This window comes from Acomys minous (genome assembly GCF_964271855.1).
Source record: "Acomys minous genome assembly, chromosome: 20".
Classification (NCBI taxonomy): Eukaryota; Metazoa; Chordata; class Mammalia; order Rodentia; family Muridae; genus Acomys; species Acomys minous.
In genome coordinates this window covers 11,698,285-11,719,775 of record NC_140502.1, presented here as the reverse complement: position 1 = coordinate 11,719,775, position 21,491 = coordinate 11,698,285, and the positions used below count along the sequence as shown (strand labels likewise).

At 44.8% G+C, this 21,491-nt stretch overlaps 1 protein-coding gene across 1 annotated transcript in view; it reads right to left on the bottom strand.

Moving 5' to 3' along the window:
* Positions 1–3,718: 3,718 nt before the first annotated feature.
* LOC311590970 (NACHT, LRR and PYD domains-containing protein 4C-like) overlaps positions 3,719–21,491 on the bottom strand; it is a 36,047-nt gene continuing 18,274 nt past the window's right edge. Inside the window, exons 4-10 of the mRNA XM_084770291.1 lie at positions 19,297–19,455; positions 18,692–18,859; positions 16,088–16,255; positions 13,308–13,478; positions 10,887–11,057; positions 8,987–9,157; positions 3,719–4,153 (exon numbers count right to left, since the gene is read on the bottom strand). Coding sequence (XP_084626417.1) covers positions 4,081–4,153; positions 8,987–9,157; positions 10,887–11,057; positions 13,308–13,478; positions 16,088–16,255; positions 18,692–18,859; positions 19,297–19,455 — 1,081 coding nt within the window. The 3' untranslated portion in view covers positions 3,719–4,080. The remainder of the gene's footprint in view (positions 4,154–8,986; positions 9,158–10,886; positions 11,058–13,307; positions 13,479–16,087; positions 16,256–18,691; positions 18,860–19,296; positions 19,456–21,491) is intronic.

The following is a 21,491-nucleotide window of genomic DNA, read 5'->3' as shown; positions in this document are numbered from 1 at the left end:
CCTGGACTCACTTTGTAGACCAGGCTGACCTCAAACTCACAGAGATCTGCCTGTCTCTGCCTCCCAAGTGCTGGGATCAAAGGTGTGCACTACCACGCCCAGCTAGGATAGGGTTTTCACATGGAAGTGAAACAAGAGAAGTGTTCTATGTGGAGTTGAAACAACTCCACCCTGTATGAGTTCCTTAAGACAGAAAGTAAATAATGCAAAATTACTCCAGAAAGGCCCTGAAACTGACCAGATTCATTAGGCCCCTCCCCACTGAAGAGTAACAGTAAAGACTGTGGAGTATGTAGCTCCTGCTCTGTCTCTCAAGCTCCAGAGACCACACTAGCAGCTTGGAAGTTACAGTGCTGCTCAGTGCAGAGAGAGAGAGAGAGAGAGAGAGAGAGAGAGACAGACAGAGACAGAGACAGAGAGACAGACAGAGACAGAGAGAATAAGGAGAAGAAGAAGAGGAAAGACAGAGACTGGCCAGCTGCCTACAGAGGCCGCTCTCCAACCTGCTGAGCTGTCTGCAGGCTGTGCAGTGTGCTGCAGGCTCCTAGCTTTGTGACATGAGCTGTCACCTGTGCCAGTGTGGGCTTTGGTGATGAAGCAGACTGAGCCATGTCTTCTCCTGTCAGTAACCCCAATAAAACTCACTGCTTCACCAACGTTGGACACTGGTGATATGTATTCTGTCATTGGTTCCCTATCTGGATAGAACAGAACTTGTTCATGTCCCTCTAGTTGTAGTGTCACACAATGCTTTGCCACTAAACTGTGTCCATTTTTGAATAGCCTTACGTACAATTTCTGCTGCCCACATACTCTTGGGTATCTGGCCTTCCACTGGGGTATGGAAGCCTTATCAGTGGCCACACCTTTAAAGAAAATCCACTCTTCTCTTGTGAAGTATCAGTTATCAGCTTAGCTTGTGGTGAGATTTCATGCCTATGTCCCCTAAATAGGGATTTTGCTTGAGACAGGGTCTCACGTAGCCCAGGCTAGCCTTAAAGTCCTTATGTAGTCAAGGATAACCTTGAACTCCCGAGCGGTGTGCGTCCACTTCCAGAGTACTGTGATCACAGATGTGCAACACCATACCTGGTCACATAAACAAACTTTTTTTGTACATTTATTTTGTGTGTGGTCAGAGGCCTACTTTTTGGGAGTCACTTTTCTCCTTCCACCATGAGAGTTTCAGAGACAAAGCTGAGGCTATCCATGTAGGTGGGAAGAACACTCACCTGCTGAGCCATCTCACCAACCCCACTTAAACATTTTAAAACACCACTAAAAATGGCATTATTTGTGCACCTATATATTTGTGTGTATATATGTATATACACACACAAATCTCATATAGACTTTTGCTTTTAGTCTAGCCACACAGGGATATATGCATATGTGTATATACACATTTAAATGTGTTGTCTATGTTTTTTCACCCACTCTGTCTGTGCTGATAGGTACATGTAAGTAGCTGCAGGGCCAGACTAACAACACTGACAACTTGAAGAAGTGGTATCTTCTATATAACTGAAAAAAAAAGTCAATGTTTTATATCATTCAAGGTCTTGGTTAAGTCTACATGAATGATGCTATAAGACCATTCACTTGTCTTATGACAGGGTTACTTGTGGAATTTAGGAGGAGGGGAATAAGACAGGGTGTGGTTACAAAGGGAATTTGTGCTTATTTGTAGCGTTAGGTAGAAGGAACGAGTGATTTCTATAAAAATGTGCTTTTCGCATGCCTGAGACATACGTAAGCCTAAATTAAGACCAATCCCCGGCATGGAGAGTGGAGTTGGCATGACGTTCTTTTAACCGTTGGATGCTGGAGGGAAGGGTCAGTTTTCTTTAAGAGCGTAGGCCCTGGCCATGCTCCAGCGGACGACCATGTCACCAAGAATGCCTCGAGAACACATGTTGGCGCTGAGGCAACAGGCGCTGGGGGATGACACAGAGTTGGGTGGGAAGAGGAGGAAGATGGGAAGAGTTAAGCGGGAGGGAGAGCGAATATGACCAAAACACTGCATGAAATTCTCAAAGAACTAATAAAAAATATAAAAATGCCTTTATCCGGAAAGAGAAGAGAAAAAAAATCCTAATTAGATTGCTGGGAGGACTGAGAATCAAGTGAGATCAGCCTTTCTCAAGCTCTCAGTATGACCATCATCTTCCTAAGTCAAGATAGATGAGAGGTCAGAGAGATGACCCAGCAGTTAAGCTCACATACGATGCTTGCAGGACATAAGTTCAGTTCCCGGTACCCTTGAAGGACAGCTTATAACTGCCTGTAACTCCAGATCCAAGGAATCCGATGTTCTCTTGTGTCCTTTACAGGTAACGACACTCATGTGCACACATGCCTATGTATATGCATTAACGTTTGAAAGTAGAAGTCAGGAGACTTGGAAAATGTGTAAATTATTATTATTTTTTAATTTATATATATTATTTATTTAATTTTTTAAAATTAATTTATTCTTGTTACATCTCAGTGGTTATCCCATCCCTTGTATCCTCCCATTCTTCCCTCCCTCCCATTTTCCCCTTATTCCCCTCCCCTATGGCTGTTCCTGAGGGGGACCTCCTCCCCCTGTATATGTTCATAGGGTATCAAGTCTCTTCTTGGTAACCTGCTGTCCTCCCTCTGAGTGCCACCAGGTCTCCCCCTCCTTAATACAAAATACAAAACAGCAACAGTTTTCACTGAGTGTTCAGTCTAGACTCTCCGCTAAAGGCTTCTTATGCACAGCCAATTAAAATTTCCCCAAACAACCTTCTACGATACCATTCCTGCCTGGACCTATACCATGCTCCAGAAATCCACCAGAAGGCAAATCTGATTGTAAGAGATTTCCAAACTGAAAAGAGCACCCTCTAACTAGACAAGACTTGCAGTGGAGAGAGAACACCGGGCCACCCACAAAAACTTTGATCCGAAATTTACGCTGCCTACAAGATGTGCAGGGATAAAGATAGAGCAGATAGAGCAGAGACTGAGGGAATGTCCAACCAATGCCTGGCCCAACCCCAAGACCCACCCCATGGGAGACAGCCAACCCCTGACACTATTAACAATTATCTGCTATGCTTGCTGACGGGAGAGTCTATCAGAGCCGTCCTCTAAACAGGCTCCACCCAGCAGTGGTTCAAAACAGATGCTGAGACTCACAGCCAAACATTGGGCAAAGCATAGGGAGTCTAGTGAAAAAAAGCGGGGGAAAGGATGAAAGGACACAGAGGTGACAAGAGCGCCACAAGGAGACCAACAGAGCCAACTAACCTGGGCCCACAGGGGCCTGCTGAGACTGAAGCACCAACCAAGGACCATGCCTGGACTGGACCTAGGCCCTCTACATAGATGGAGCGTATGGGCAGCTCAGGCTTCATGTGGGTCCTGTATAAGGGGCGATGGGGCTGTCTCTGATATGGACTCTGATGATGCCAGCTTTTTGATCACTTCCCCCTTGGCAGGACTGTCTGGTCAGGCCACAGGGGAAGGGGACACACTCAGTCCTGATGTGACTTGATGGACTGGAGTGGATGGGAAGTGGGGGGGGGGCTCCCCTTATCTGAGGAACAGGGGAAGGGGATGGAGGAAGGGGGTGAGACAGCGAGGAGAGGAGGGAGGGAGCTACGACTGAGATGTAAAGTGAATAAATAAGTAAATAAATAAATACACAAATAAAAAAGAAAGAAAGTAAGAAAACAAGAGATTTTTTTTCAAAGCAGTTAAAGATACTTAATGCTTTATTGGGTGCTTAAGATACCAGTGTGGGTGGGGGGGAAAAGAAATTCATTATAAGGTAGTAAAAAAAAAATAAGGTGGTCATTTTAGCATGAAGGTCTTTGAATGGCCCTGTCTGACACCACAGTGCAAACAAAAAGTCACACCTATCTTGCAAAGTGCATCTGAGCGAAGGGCGAAGAAATCATAATCTCATTGGAATGCTAGTGATTGTAACTTTTGTATACAATAGGCCAAAGTAAGGGTTCTCACTCTCTCTCTTTAGGAGGCAGTTTGGGGTCAGAATAGGCCCATGTCTCTTGCGTCCGAATATTCACCCTTGTTTCCTGTTTCTGCTTACACACTGCTTTTCGCTTTTTCAGCAATCAGAAACGTCCGGGTTTCCATATCAGATTCAGTAATATGCACTCTAGAAAGATATTAAAAAAAAAAAACCAAACAGCTTTAATTAACTCAGTCTTCTTTTTAAGATTTAAAATGTTTACTATTTCTGTGTTTGGGCGTGCCTGTGTGAGTTTAATTTGGGCACCACATGCGTGCAGGTGCCCGTGGGAGTCAGACGAGGTCATCGAATCCTCTGGAACTATGGTTGGGAGCAGTTGTGAGGTGTCAGGTTGGGTGCTGGGAGCTGATGCTGAGTCCTCTGCAAGAACAGCAAGTGTTCTTAATAAAGAGCCATTTTTCCAGACCCTTGCCCTTCCTTCTGAGCTTTCCAACATCTCGTTTTCCCTCCATACTTTTTTCCCACAGCCACATTCCAGAGACCCCGATGTTGCCTCTGAACGGGGTGACACACTCATGCTGTGAGAAGACACATGTTTATTAACATTAAGATTCTAAAAACTGATCTGTGGACCGGAGAGATCGTTCAGTGGTTAAGGGCACTGGCTGCTCTTACAGAGAGAGGACTCAGGTTCAATTCTGCACGTTGTGGCTCACAGTCATCTGTAACTCTAATATTCCACCTAATACAATCTTCTGGCTTCCAAGCCAGATTATCCATGCAGGAAAAATACCCATACACATTTTTTTAAATGAAGGAAAAATTTAATTTGTTGGCTTGCTCGTGTGTGTGTGTGTGTGTGTGCGTGTGTGTGTGCGTGTGTGTGTGTGTGTGTGTGTGTGCATGTGTGTGCCTGCCAGAGGTCAATGTCAGGGGTCTTAAACTGTTTTCTACCTTATATTTTTGTGACAGGGTCTGTCCCTGAACCTGTCACTCATGGACTGGCTGGCCATCAAGCTCCAGGGAGCCTCCTGTCTCCACCCTTCTCCCCAGCCCGAAGGCGACAGACACATGAGACCACAATCAACTTTCTTATGTGGCACTAAAGATCTGGACTCAGGCCCTCAGACGTCTGCTGCAAGTGTTTTACTCGACTGAGCCTCTTCACAGCTTCTGCCTTAGCCGTCTCAGGGCGGTGAACCCCACAAGCCAACTGTGGTCTACTTCAACTTGATGTCAACATCCGGAATGGTGGGAGGAAGCACCGATTCCAGCTAAGCCTTATGGTTTTGGGGTAGAAGACTTGGAAAAGGCTTGAGGAGTTCTTTTTTTTTTCCTACAAGCCCAGAACAGTAACTGTTTCCATGATCTGTGTATCTGGACATATAGCCTCTGGCTGACTGTTCTCACGCATGTGCATTCACACACAGCAGGTGCATGCGCGCGCACGCACACACACACACACACACACACACACACACACACACACACACACACACCCCACACCCATGTTCCTGTCTCTGTTTTAGTTCTGTATTAGTTAATTTTCTATTACTATGATATAAAAGACCATGAAGAAGGCAACATACAGAAGGATGGGTCTATTTGCTTCAAACCCTCACAGTTCCACGGGGACCTTTGTGGCAGAGAAAAGTGGCAACAGGAGCAGGAAGCTGAACGCTCACTTTCTGAGCCACAAGGACAGGGCAATGCAGAGAGAGCACACTAGGAATGGTACAAACCTTTGCAATCTCAAAGCTGGTCCTAGTGACATTCTTCCTCAAGCAAGGTCACACTCCTCTGCCCCCCAAACCTACCCAAATCACACTATCAACTGGGGACCACGTATTCAAATATCTGAGCCTATGGGAGACATTTCATTCAAACCATTAGTTCTGTATAATTTTATGTTTCAAGTAGATTTGTCCTGTGAGAATGAACCATGCTCCTGGACAGGTGTTAACTGTAATACCCATCTCTCTGAGACTTTCCATGGTGGTGTAAGAGGACAAGAAGAAACAAAGAAGATTTATTGATTCACAATCTCCACCACACTATCAGACACCTATATATTTTTGAATATCTCATGTCAAATAACAACTCTTACTTTATAGATCAAAGACTCATAATCAGAGGAACTGGCATCTTACCTTAGGGTGCAGAGTAAACATGGCTGAATTGGAGTCAAATGCAGAGCTGGACAGCTCAGAAAATGACAGATAACTTAACCTTTTTCTACTTCCTTATGCGTTCACTCCAGCTTCGTACCCTCTCAACCTCTAGCCAACACCAAGTAATAAAGAAATCTTGCAGGTACTTAATGTTTCCAGGGGATGGGGTAATTTGTGAGAGAAAATCCTAAGGAAGTGAGCCTGTGTCTTCCTTCTAGCAGAGACAGCTAGAGCTAGAAACTGTTTTGGTTTGTTTGTTTGTTTGTTTGTTTTTTGATACATAGTTTCTGTGTATCCTGGACTCACTTTGTAGACCAGGCTGGCCTTGAACTCACAGTGATCCACCTGACGGCCTCTCTGAGTGCCGAGATTAAAGGCAGGTGCCACCAGGCCCAGCTGAGATATAAACATTTTAACCCAACATCTGGTAGGCATATTCAACCTGCAGCCCGCGGGTCATATGCAAAAAAGGGGCAGCCATGAAAAGGTCTAGCATGGTATTGACTCAAAAAAAAACCCTGCACAGTTTTTGAATGTGAACTGTGTGTGTGCCATGTTGCAGTGTCAGAAGGTTGGACACCCCAACAAGGTTTCACTTTTCTAGAAGTGAGTGGCTTCATAACTACTTAAAATGACCCTATCTTGGGGGGGGGGTGGGTCTGGGGAAAGAGCTCTCCCAGGGAAGTATTGGCTACACAAATATGAGGATCTGAGGCTAGTCCCCCAACACCCACATGAAAAGCTGAGAATAGGAGCTGGAGAGATGGCTCAGTAGTTAAGAGCAATGGACTGCTCTTCCAGAGGAAGAGTTCTGGGTTTATGTTCCCAGAACCCACATGACAGTTAACAACGGTCTGTGACTCCAGTACCTGAGGACTCTGCTCCCTCTTGTGGCCTCCTCAGGTACTGCAAACTTGTGGTACTCATCCATACACACAGCATAAAAATTAACAAATTAAAAAAAAAAAGCCAGGCTGGGCTGGAGAGATGGCCCAGTGGTTAAGAGCACCGCCTGCTCTTCCAGAGGTCCTGAGTTCAATTACCAGCAACCACATGGTGGCTCACAACCATCTATAATGTGATCTGATACCCTCTTCTGCAGATAAAGCACTCATATGCAATAAACAAAATAAATAAATCTTAAAAAAAAAAAGCCAGGCATCGTGGCGCACATCTTTAATCCCAGCACTTGTAGGAGGGGGCAGGGGCAGGTGGATCTCTGTGAGTTTGAGGCCAACCTGGTCTACAAAGGGAGTCTAGGACAGCCAGGGCTATTATACAGAGAAACCCTGTCTTGGAAAACAACAACAACAACAACAACAACAACAACAACAACAACAACAACTTGGAATAGTATCATATGCCTATGGTCCAAGAACCAATGAATCAGAGACTGACAAATCCTTACTATTTGATGGCCAACCAGTCTTTTAGAATTGGTTAGTCCCAGGTTCCATTGAGAAATGCTATCTCAAAAATAACTGCCCTTTGGTCTCCACACTTGTGTACACAGTCTACACACACATGTGCACCTGAACTCACATATTTTCACAAAGATTACCTTGATCTCCTATAGGGCTTGAAAACCACAGGGAAAAAAAAACCAAGTCACAAAGATAAATGCTGAGGATTATAAAAATAATATTATATAACATGTATCATATTTTATAAACATATTTATATAAATATATTTATCATGTTTATATATATCATATTTATAATGATATACATTACATATATCTTATGCCAATGTATAGTAGTCAGAATCACATACTTATATGACAAGTGTATTATATAAGCCTTTCTCCACAAGTGGACCACCATAGCTTGCTTAGACTATCTTAAATGGTCTCAGAGCACTCACATTAGTCTCTAGGTGGGCAAAAATCTACTCACCTAACATAAAGACCAATATTTAAATGTTGAATAACTCATGTCATAATTGGCTACTGTGTTGGAAGGAAAAAAATGAATGGCTGAGCATGCCTTCATCTTGCAGATCCAAACAATCTTAAGTCAGGACTGTCTGTGTCATAAATGTAAGTTATATATAAAAGTATACTTAGATATCATTGTTATAATAGTACAAAAAGCTACCAGGACTTGGGCACTCACCAATCACAGAGCAAGGGAGGGCTTTATACTTAATCCAATGTCCCCTCGAGTGAGAGGACATTACTTGAACTTATTTCTACCTTGAATTTTTAAAATATTTGACAGCATCCCCTCCCTCAAGCAGCAATTAACTGCCTCTAGTCCCTGAGGGAGGGGTGGGTTTCATGACAAGATCTGCTTCCTTGTGCAATAGTGGCGTGATTATTTGTGGAGTGTCCAATGACCTTATTATTGAATTACTTGCAGAGTGTGTGTGTGTGTGTGTGTGTGTGTGTGTGTGTGTGTGTGTGTGTGTGTGTGTGAGAGAGAGAGAGAGAGAGAGAGAGAGAGAGAGAGAGAGAGAGAGAGAGAGAGAGCGAGCATGCAGGTACCAGAGACCAACCTCAGTGATAATTCTTGATTTTTTGAGATGGGGATCTCTCATTTGGTCTGGAACTCACCAATTGGAATAGACTGGGTGGGGCCGGTGAGCATTAAGGATCTTCCTGCCTTTACCTCTCCAGTACCGAGATGACAAGTACAAAGCCACATGCCTTGGCTTTTTCATGTAGTTTCAGTGGATCAAACTCTGGTCCCTGTGCCTGTTTTGCAAGCACTCTACGGACTGAGCCATCTCCCCATCAGCTCTTATTTCTCTCTTAAACAATATTATTCAATGGACATTTCAGATTTCAGTTACTCCCTCCTTAGCTCTAAGGACACTTCCCACCAAGGAGAACAGAGGGCGGCTCACCCAAGTATATGCAGGGTGCACATTCGCTGTTTCAGGGTATCGCACAGCACAGCCAGCCCACTGTGGTCCAAGGCGTTTTCCAGCACGTTGATATCTGACAGGGTCTTACACTGGGTAAAAGCAGAAGCAACGTCCTCACAACAGGCACTAGTTAACTCACAGGCTTCCACCCTGCAACGAAAGATACAGTTCCACGTCAGGATGGGAGGTGACAAGTCATTTAGCCTAAACTCACTCCATAGCCTCTGAAGACAGTCTCTTAAAAGCCCAGTGTTCCCAACATCAAATTTTCTCTTCTTTGACAATATGTGACCACAATGGCCCAGTCTCCACGTCTATGTTTGTGGTGAACAAACAGTTCCACTAATAGTCTGCTGTCCCAGCCCTTGAACCTTGGCTGACATTGTACCTTGCACTTGGTGGAGCAAGGGCTGGTGAGTTCTGAGCCTACACCTCAAGCCCTTTGACACGGTTTTATTTGAACCTTTGAGAGTCATTCTCCTACGGACTAAAACTAAGTGTTTGGCATTTTAATCTTCAGTGTCTCGTGGGACTGGATTTTGAGACATCGAGTTTTTACAGAGGCAACTAAATTGAAATGGTGACAATAAGGTGAGGTCTAATCGTGTATAACTGTGAATACATGGAGACAACAGCCTGTTTCAAGTCAATGAAAAAAGCCTGGACCATACTCCATCTTGGTCCTCTGAAGGAACCATCCCTGCTGATAGCATGACCTCACTTCTAGCCTCTTCAACTGTGTTTATAGACAAATCTCTGCTCTATGAGCCACTCAGCCTATTTTTTTTTATCATGGCAGCCAAAGCACTTGCCACATCAGTTAGTCCAGACAAATAAGTCAATGAGATGTGGTCTAGTCACTCCTGTCATCTCCAGTGGACATCCATCCATGCATCCATCCATCCATGCATCCATCCATGCATCCATCCATCCATGCATCCATCCATCCATGCATCCATCCATCCATGCATCCATCCATCCATGCATCCATCCATCCATCCATCCATCCATCCATGCATGCATCCATCCATCCATGCATCCATCCATCCATCCATCCATCCATCCATCCATGCATCCATCCATCCATGCATCCATCCATCCACGCATCCATCCATCCACGCATCCATCCACGCATGCACCCATGCATCCATCCACACATCCATCCATGCATGCATCCATGCATCCATCTATGCATCCATCCAGTATCCATTTATGCACCCATCCACATAACAGCTATGTATCCTATGCATGCTTCCATCAGTGACTACAACCATACACCTATGTCTGTAACCATCAATCATTCACCCATATATGCAGTCATCAATCCATCTTGGCATCCACCCATATATCTATCCATCCATCCATCCATCCATCCATCCATCCATCCATCCATCCACCCCTGCATGCACCATCCGCTTATCCTGCCTCCAATGACAACAGTTAGGCTGCCCCAATATACAGTCCTATAGATGATCAAGTTTTGTAAGTATGCCCAGTTGAAATAAATCAAACCTGGCTAGACTAGCCAGCAGCCAGCTCACTGCTTCCGGGGTTGAGGTGTTGGAGTGGCTTACTAATACAAATGCTGCTAACTGCCATGGTGTCCCTATGGAGGTTTAAACTTTTTATTTTATGTGCATTGGTGTTTTGCCTGCATGTGTGTTTGTATGAGGGTGTGTTGGCTCCCTGGAAACTGGAGTCACAAACAGTTTTGAGTTGCCATGTGGGTGCTGGGAATTGAACCTGGGTCATCTGGGTCAATTGCTGAGCCATTTCTCCAGCCCCTCCCCCCGATGGAGTCTTAATTTCTCTTTCTGCATATTAATCGGCTACCTTTTGCCACCCTTGAAGACACAGCCATGACTTTGATGACACCCACCCAAGACTCTCTAAGTGGCAGTTGGGATGTTTTATAGCATCACACAGCAGCTTCACACCAGCGTCTTTTAGCTTATTGTTGGAAACGTATAAGTGTGTCAAGTTCGGGTTGCTGCTGAGGACGTCAGCCAGGTCCTGGCAGCCGCCAGTGGTGATGAGACAATTTCTCACACTGCAAGAGAAAAAAAAAATCACAGTGCGGTGGTTACTCCCTCATCAGAAGAGGACTTGGCGATGCCCAGACCCACAGACAGCATGGAGTCTCTCAGAAAACATCATCTCTGTGGCCCACAGACATGGCCAACGGAGTAAAGCAGGCACACGAAGACATCAACTGGGACGCATTACAGTGAAGGTTAAAGCAGGGGCTGGAGACGGCTCAGAGGCTCAGACCACACTGCTCTTGCAGAGGACCCAGGTTTGGTTGCCAGAACCCATGTCAGCCCCCTGACAAGCACTTCTAACTCCAGTTCCAAGGGATCCGATTCCCTCTTCCAGCCTCCTCAGGCACTTGCACGCACACGGTGCACACACATGCGCTCAGAAGCACATACAAAATGAAGTAAAAATAAAACTTTTGAAAAGTTAAAACATGATGTTAAATAGTAAAATGTTATGTTAACTAAAACTTTTAAGGAATCGTTGACTATGGGTAACTTCTGTGAAAATGGAGTGGATGGCTACTGCGCAGCTTTCAAGGCTGCTATACCCTACATCAAGGGAAGAAAGACGGCATTGCGTCACAGCCTTCGCCATCCACATGGATGACGGCTGACTGGGCACGCCTGTGCAAGTCCACTCTTCCCCTGAACTATTTGTTTTTGCTGTATGAACAGCAGTGGATGGGCTTGTTTCTGAGCAGCCCATTCTGTCTGATTTCTTCTGATACTGTTAAAAAAAAACCACGTCTGTCTTTGTGCATGTGCCTGCCACACGGAAGCAGGTGCCGACAAAGGCCAGAGGAGGCGGTCTGGGCTCCTGCAGCTGGAGTTACAGAAGGTCATGAGGCTCTGGACTTAGGTGCTGGGAACTGGGCTTAGATCAAGAGGAGCTTGTGCTCTGAACTGCTAAGCCATCTCGCCAGCTCTCATGCAACGACGTCACCTGCAAGAACACTCTGAGTGAGGCTGTCCACTTCATATGCTTAAGGTACTTACTTATGTTTTTTTGGATTTTTGAAAGTGCCATTCTAGCCCATTTTTTTGGCCAAATCAACTAACCAAAAAAAAAAAAAAAAGCCATAAAGCATGGAGTCCACTTTGTGATGGCCAACTACTACTCCTGAGTATGGGGGGGGGGCCATCCTGGAGTGTGGCTGTTATACTAAGTGTCATTCCATTGGAAAAAGCTGACTGTCCCTCTCCCAACAGATTTTTAAATATATATTCAGCATTTTTAGAGACCTCAAGTGGTTTATACTTTTGAATTGCTTTTTCTTTGATCTTTACAGGGCTGGGAAATCATAGACACTTTTTAATGTTTTACAAATATATTGTATCTGACATCTACAGCAGTTTTTAGTTTCTAAAACAGCCAAAGCCATCATGAGATGGAAAAACACATTCCACCACGTACTCTCATTTTGTTCCTTTCTTAAAGAGGACAAAAATGTCGGGACTCTGAGATTTCACAACAGATTAGGTAACACTGTTCTCCCAAGTCCCACGCATCTGGATTTCTCACAGAAAGTCATTTGATTGTGGAATACTAATCTACTTAGCATTCCAACCCCCTCCAAAAAAAAAAAAACCAACTGAAATACCTCTCAATTTTAAAGAGCTCTGTCATTTTTTCTTCCTGTTTGTTACACTACTGTTTACTCCTCTTTCTAAGGTAGAGTTTTCATGCACACTTATTAATTCACACACATATTTTTGGGTCCCCTTTCTATGTCTTATTCTTTCTTTGGATTTGAAATGTCTCCTACAGGCTCACGTACTGAAACACTTAGTCCCCAGATGTGGGCACTGTTTTAGAAGATTGTGGGACACCTAGAATATTAGGGTCCAACAGGTACATGTGGACCACTGGGTGTGGGATTAAGGGTTATATCCTAGACCATGATTTTGGTTCCATTCTCAGCTTCCTGATCCACAAAGTTGAGAAGAACATTTACACATTACTTCCACCACCATGAGGCCACCCCACCATGATTTATTTTTTTCTCCACCAGGACAGATTAGACTGTTCTATACCATAACCTACAATGAACCCTGCTCCCTTAAGTTGCCTCTGTCAGGTATTTCATCCCAGGTACACTGACTAGAAAAATCACCAATATACCCTTCTATCCAGATTTTGGGGTCCAGTTTTCCATCTGATGATGTCATTCATCTTCTAGCACCCCCTCCTAACATTTTAACCATCCCTTCAGCTCAAGATTCCTAGACAGGGCCCAGAACCCAACCACAAAGAAATCTACCATAGTGACTTCAGGGCACTGTCCGGGAGAATCAGAGCCCCACAGAGAACCTTCAGCCCTTCATCCTTCAGGTCATTGGAGCTGACGTCTAAGTGGCTCAAGGTTTTGTTCCGCCTAAGGACGTCGGAAAGGTAGTTCCAACATTGCTCACTGAGGGAGCACTTGGCCAACCTGTGGGAGGGAAAGAAGAGGTGTGTGAGAGAAAAATATGTAACATTTCTGCAGCTTTAAATCTAGTTAACTGACAAAATATTTAAGCAAGACAAGGAATTTCTGGCTCATCCTAACACATCTCCCTTCCTTTCTTCTGACTCACATCAGAGCTAGCACTGAAACTGAGTAAATTCATTGAAAACGCTTATGTTTGGAAGACCTTACCTGATGCTAACCTAAATCCTTTGTATTAATAATGCCTCAGTTACTAACTGTAATGATACTTTTCATAGCAAAACGATTATTGTAATATAGGCAACCATATACATGTTCTCTTGTTCAATGAACAGTATGGAAAATATATATTTTGAAAAAAAAAGTCTATGTGGCTTAGTATCATCTCTGTTGCCATGATAAAAAAAAATATCCTTACAAAAAGCAACTTCAGAGAGGGGCTCCATTTTAGCTTACTATTCCAGATTTCAGTCTCTCATTGTGCACAGCCAAGGGGGAAGAAACTTTGAACAGCTGGCCACATCACATCTAGAGTCAGGGCAACAGAGAATTTATACATGCTTGCCTATGTTTTCCACTCTTATGTAATCTAGGACATAAACCTAGGGAATGGTGTTGCCCACAGTGGGCTGGGTCTTCCCCCATCAATTAATTTAACCAAGACAATCCCTCACACTGTCCCAGTTTAAAGCCCAGTCTGTAGTCCAAGAATTATTATTATTATTATTTATTTTAAAAATTTTTTATTGAAAAATAAAATCATTCATATTACATCTCAATTGCTATCCCATCCCATGCATCCTCCCATTCCTCCCTCCATCCCGCTTTCAACCCCATTCCCCTTCCCTATGACTGTGACTGATGGGGACCTCCTCCCCTTGAATATGATGCTAGGGTATCAAGTTTCCTCTTGGTAGTCTGCTATCCTTCCTCCGAGTGCCATCGGGCCTCCCCATCAAGGGGGCATGGCCAAATAAGGGGCACCAGAGTTTGTGTGAAAGTCAATCCCCCAGTCTCCACTCAACTGTGGAGAATATTCTGTCCCTTGGCTAGGTCTGGGTAGGGGTTTGATGATGACTGCACATATTGTCCTTGGTTGGTGCCATAGATGGAGCAGAACCCCTGGGCACAGATCTGCCCATCATAGTGTCAAGAACACATTATTAACACAGGTCTATATGTCCATTAAGAGTCATTTTGTTCTAGCCTAACATCATTTGGAATTTAGTACATCAATCCCTTGGTATCTATGGGTAGCAGAGGTGTGTGTGCAAAGTCTACAGGCACTCAAGGGCTGTATGCACTATTCAATATGTGTCCCAAACCTGTCCACACTCTCCCATATACTAGTTCCAACCTCCTCCAGACTTCTTGTACAATTTAAATACCAACTAACTGGTATACCATGTTAATTAGGGAATGACAAGAAAAAAAATAGTCTACAAATGTTAAGGTCAGAACCAATTAAAGATTTAAACGATCATTACTGTGTGTATATGTATATATGATGTGTGCAGGCGCACACACCACAGTGTGCATGTGGAGGTCAGAAAATTTTGTACAATTGGTTCTCTCCTTCCGCCTTTACACGGGCTGTTTCAAGGGTTGACTTTGAACTTGAACTCCTCCTGTCTCGGCCTCCTGGGGGATGTGCAACCATGTTGGTGCATACATGCATGGGAGCATGCGGGTTTTAAAGATTGTATTTTTAATTATGTGTACTGGTGTGTGCTGTGTGTGGCTCAGCCCCTGTGTGTGAGTGTGCCTATGGACGCCAGAAGAGGTTGTTTGATTCCTCACACCTAGAGCTACAAGTGGTTGTTAAACTGCCCAATATGGATGCTAGGAAACAAATGGGTCCTCTGAGAGAACAGGGTGTGTATTCTTTTTTTTTTTGAGACAGGGTTTCTCTGTGTAGCCTTGGCTGTCCTGGACTTGCTTTGTAGACCAGGCTGGCTTCAAACTCACAGTGATCCACCTGCCTCTGCCTCCGGAGTGCTGGACTTAAAGGTGTGCACCACCACACCTGGCTAGTGTGTGTGTGTGTGTGTGTGTGTGTGTGTGTGTGTGTGTGTGTGTGTGTGTGTTCTTAACCACTGAGCCACCTCTCCAGTCTCCTGGCTTGTCTGTGTTTCTTATGTTTATGCTTTGAAACTTCTGCTATGGGACTGTACCAATGGGTAGATATTATAACTAATTTCTCTGTGTGGTGTGTGAGAGAATGCCCTTGCTCCTGTCGGCAGGTGAGGACAGAAAGGGACGACAATTCAAGGAAAGAAAGAATGCAGAACTGCCCAAGTACCCTTTGGCTGCATTCTAAGCCCAATGAAAGAAAGACTGAGGAACTGTTTCAGCCTCTTATGGATGCAAGCACTACCCTCACATCACCCCTATCAAGAGTCACAGCCAGCTTTCCCCCACACAGGGAACTGTCTGTCCTTCGCTGTCTGAAACCTACAGTCTAGTCTCTGTTGAGGTTCAGGCAGGGTACTGCTGTTGTCAGCATAGAAAATATTCATTTCCACAGCCACATAACGGGTAGACTGTGGTAAATGGAGCCTAGTTCTCCACAGTCCCCCCCCCCCCCCCCCCCGGCACCCAAGGGCACTTACACTAAGTCCTTCAGCACGCACTCTGGGTGGCACAAAGCCTTGCACAGCGAGTTTATCCCTTTGTTCAAGTTGTTGGATGTCAAATCAAGATGTGTCAACATCTTGCTGTTGACCAGGACGGAGGCAAAGCTCTTGCAGTCATCAGGTGAAAGGTTACAATCTGCTACCCTACAGGAAAAGGAGAGCGTCACATTCTTCTCTGTCTTTATGACACTGTCCCTTGCTATCGCCGTGAAGGTTTGGGACCTCTCAGAACTTGACACTGTTCTTTATTTAAAAGAAAAGATTTTTTTAAAGGCATGTGAGTGTTCGCCTGGATGTATGTATGTGCATCAAATGTGTGCCTACAGAGGCCAGAAGTGTCACATCCCCTAGGAACAGAGTTACAGGTGGATATAAGTGCTGGGACAGGACTTAAACCTGGGTTCTCTGCATAAGCAGCAAGCACTCTTAACCTGCTGAGCCATCCCCAGTTTTAAAAGCAAATTCTCCAGCCCCCCCCCCCTCTATATATATATATCATCCTCCCTCCCACCCTGTGTGTTTTCTCTCTCATTAGGCTATCCTAGTCTCCACTGATGATGTGTCAGTGCCTGATCTGATGATATATTGTTACCTATCTGTGACTTCTTTCTTTCTTTTTTTTTTGGGTATACCTATGTATATATTTACTTTATGCACACACAAGAATTTATAAGAATATTTCATACAATATACTTGAAATAATTGCCACCGTTGTTTACACCAGAAAAGCAGAGAAGCAAGTAGTTGCTCAGGTCATAAGGCTGTGTGTCTCAGACAACCCAGTCTACTGTGAAAAGTTCCTAAAATGCCACTGGCCTCAGTCCACAGTGGAAGTCTGAAAATTCTTAGATGACCGTGTGAGCAAAAGTTGAATGATCTTCCTTCTTCTGTGTCCTTGTTTATCTATGCTGCTGGGAGAAGGTGTCTATGATGTTTAGTGTGGGATTCTCACATCACTTTAGGCAATCAAGATAATTCCTTATTTGAGCTTTTTGCTCAACTGTTGACATTTAGAACAAACCAGCACAATTTATCCCTTGACAAGCTGAAACAAGACCACATCACTTGAAAAGTTATAATGCTGTGACTTCTTTCTGCTGTTTGATATTTAATTTAGTTTTTCTTGCTATCTACCCAATAAACTCAACCATTCAAACCCCAAAGCATGGCTATTATAGAACCATACAGAACACCAGTATCCAGGCCAGAAAAACAGGACAAAAGTGCACATCTCAAGAACTATCTTTCTCCATATCCACCCAAAACCCCCTTTTCCGTCCCTAGCACCAAAAAAGTAACCACTGCCCTCACCTCTTAATCTCACAGGCCTGTCCATCTTTGATTTTATAGGTGAGCCACATGATTATTACTTTGAATCAAATTTATGTCACCAGCAATATCTGAGCTCCATATAGATATGATCAGTAGCCACCGGTTTCTTGTCTGGCTTACCGTCAGTCAGAATTCCAATTTTTCGGGTGTGAACACCTGCCGTGAATGGTTTGGGAGACACCTATCTGCCAGCAAATGGAGCCGCGCCAACCACAGAAGGTTCACTTGGCAGCGAGAGTTCTGAGTCTAAGCTGTGTCAGACTCCACAGAGGCTGAGCAGAAGCGATGGTTTCCAAAGCAGATACACCCATCTAGAAATTAACTTTCATCTTCTAGCCTTAGCTCAATTAAGAGAAACTTAAGACTTACTCATTTTATTTGATGTGTGGGCGCTTTGCCTGCCTGTGTCTGTGCACCACTTGCAAACCTGGAGCCTGCAGGTGTCAGACGGCATCAGATCCTCTGGCACCAGAGTTACAGATGCCTGTGAACCACCACGTGGGTGCTGAGGATTGAACTTCGGTCCTCTGGGAGAGCAACACATGCCCTTAACAGCTCAGGGCTTTACATTTTTAAAAAATTACCTTCATTTGTTTACATGTTAGTGGATACACAGCACATATGTTAGAGCACGCAAAAGAGCATGTGGAGACTGTGCAACCAAAGAGGACAGCTTGTGGCGGTGGGTCCTGGGGACAGGACTGAGGTTGTAGGGTTAGCAGCAGGTGCCTCAACCCACTGATCCATCTCATTGGCTTGCTGGGATCAGACCTTAAGTTTGTACACGAACAATAGAAAAAAGCAGGTCACAAGCACACACATTTGAAACTGAACTCCTGTGACTGTTTCAATTGTCAACTCTACTAAACCTAGAATCACCTAGAAAGGGAGTCAACAAGCAGTTCTCTAGAGGGGGTGTTTACAGGGAGACTTCTTGATGGAGTTAACTGAGGCAGTAAGACCTGTCCACTGTGGGTGGCACCATTCCTCACGAAGGAAGATCCTGAACTGTACACGGGTGGAGAAAGTGAGTTGAACACTAGCAAGCAGACATTAACCCACTGCTCTTCGCTCTTGACTGTGGATGTGACGTCACTGTGCTTCCAGGGTTGCTACCCTGACTTCCCACAGCAATGGAATACAAGCTGGAATTTTGAACCTGATAAACCGCTTTTTCTCTAATGATTCCCTCACCTCCCCTCGCCCTTTGAGGGGAGTCAGTGAGCTAGTTGGAACACAAAGACTTACACCAGCATTTTTATGTTGCACTCGGCCTGGCTCAAGACATCACACAACATTTTCACACTAGTCTGGATGAGGTGTGTGAAGCTGAGGTTCAAGTGCTGCAAATTGTGGCTCTGATTTACCAACAACTCAAACAACAGGTGGTCATCAGACAGGACTATGTTATTTGCCCTGTAGAAAACAAAGAGAGATATCAGTTTCCACCCAGCCTGACCTCTCAGTCTTTGGCAAGTTCCTGTGTCCCCGTAACGAGGGCACAAGTCTAGTTCTGTAACACAGTGACACAGCGCACTGCCTCTCAAACTGGGTGAACTTTCTCTTCCATGTCGAGCTCTGTAAAATGTTTGCAGGTGAGGCTGGCTGACACACCAGCATCCAGAAAGTGGAGCCCCCCCCTCCCCCCCAGCACAAGCTCTTGTCATCTTACAATTCATGGACAGCCCTCAGTGAAGCATGGTCAGCCACAGACATTAGCGGCGCCGAGCCAGGGGGATTCTATTTTAGACTGTACAAGCCTTCATTTATGCAGTTAACTGAGAGAGACGGTGGGAGGACTAGTCTGTTCACCTCCCTGATTATGACTAAATCGAAGTCGACCTTTAACTTACTCAAGTGCTCGAAGGGTGCAGCCGGGGTACCTCAGGTAACTACACAAGACCACAAAGGCGTGTTTACTGAAATTACTTTCTTTCACTTGGAGTAGCCGGATGTCCTTACTGTTTAAGAACACAGAGCATATACAGTGCCAATTGACGAGTAGCTTTTCCCTATAAAGGAGGAGAAAGGAATACATTCCATTGTTAAAAAGTTAACTCAAGGGGCTGAAGAGATGGCTTAGTGATTAAGAACATTAGCTGTTCTCACAGAAGACCCGAGTTCAGTTTCCACATGGTGGCTCACCACCATCTGGAACTCCCATTCCAGTGTTATCGGACACCCTCTTCTGGCCACTGTGGACACTGTATGCACATGATGTATGCACACACACGTAAGCATTTTACAGCACAGAGATGTAGCAAACAGACTCCCTGAACAGAGCAAGGGTGGCCGGCGAAGTTCATTTCACGTTTGCAGTTCTTAGCCAGACATGTAGCAAGCTCTGTGGGGATGCTGGCTGCTAGAGCTGGAGGGTACAGGTGCAGTTAATGCCTACTGGGTAAAGGCCAGAGGGGTCTGAGATTCCCACACGTTGGGGACCAGGCTTGTCCCCTCCCCTCCCTCCCCTCACAGCTGAAGACCACCCAGATAGCTCGGTGGTGCTGAAGTTGAGAAAACCTGCCTTACGGACAACCTTGGTAGTTTCAGAATGAAAAAAAAAATGAGGCAGGGTACCACTAAGTTAAAACCTAGAGCAAGAATCTCCTGGCTCGAGCTTTAGATGTGACTATTTACTCCGTATATAATCTTGGATAATATACCTGACGTCTCTGCCTGCTTCCTCACTTCTAACAGGATACTCCAATTTGCCTTATAACATTTCTCTCTCTCTCTCTCTCTCTCTCTCTCTCTCTCTCTCTCTCTCTCTCTCTCTCTCTCTCTCTGCCCTACATCATGTGTATGGAGGTGAAAGGGCGACATGTAGGAAGCAGCTTTCCTTCCATGCGGTCTAAGGTACTGAACTTGGGGTCATCAGACTTGAGGGTGGGCACCTTTTATCTGCTGAGCCATTCTGCCAGCTCACCTCCTATGGTTTCAGAGTATGAAATGAGTCAACGTATTACATGATTTTGTGTGTACATGCTTGTGAGTGCATGCACAAGTGCATGTGTGTGCATGTACGTGCTCGCCTGTGGAAGCCATGTCTCTGCCTCCTCAGTGCTGGGATTACAGCCTCTTTTTTTAAACACTGTGGATCCTGGGGATGAAGTGAGGTGCTCATACTTGTGCAGCAGCTGAGCCATCCCCAGATTCCCGTAACATTTAACTTGTAAAAGGCAGTTTGCAGCTGGGAGATCAAGAAGGAGTCGGAGTGTGATGCTCATATCTCAGAGGGGGCAGAAAACACACGTGACATAGACCGTCCCTCTCCATCCTCACGGTATGGCGGGTTAATATCATTGCTTGAGGCCACTATACCTAAGAAAAGGAAAGTCCCAAGGATAAATGCCAGGGCTCCTAAAGAGCAACTTAACCTATTCTATTGCTGCAGAAAGATTGGAAGTTCAAGGCCAGCCTTGATTACAGAATAAACAGAAGGCTAAACCAATAAACCATGTCTCAAAAAATGAGCAGAGGCTACGGTTCCTCATAAAAATCTTAGCCTAGCATACATGGGGCACTGGGTTCTACCCTCAGGATGGAAAAAACAGAGCCATGAGATCATAAAATATACACATTGTTTTGTTGTCTGATTATTTTTTATTGGAGACAGGATCTCACTCTTTAGACCAGACCGATCTGAAGCTCACTTTGTATGTCGCCCAGACTACTTTAAATGCTCAGACATCCTCTTGCCTCAGTTTCCTGAGTGCTGGGGTTACGTGTGTAGGACCCCATTCTTGGCTCAGTTTGATTAATATTTTTAATTCTTATGTACAATGTCTTCGGTATTCTGGGCTTGCACTGCACTTGCTATAAAGCCAACAATGAAAGCGTGTTTACGCTCTGCCTGAGTGCCTGAGTTACATGCATGTCCCTATACGTGGTTTCATATGATGCTGGGGAGCAAATCCAGGACCTGTGCACTATAATGGGTAACACTCTGCCAACTGAGCTACCTCCTTGGCCCCTGTCTATCTGAACTGACACATCACGGCCACTCCATAAATATGCACAACTAATTAATTATCAACAATGGCCAGGT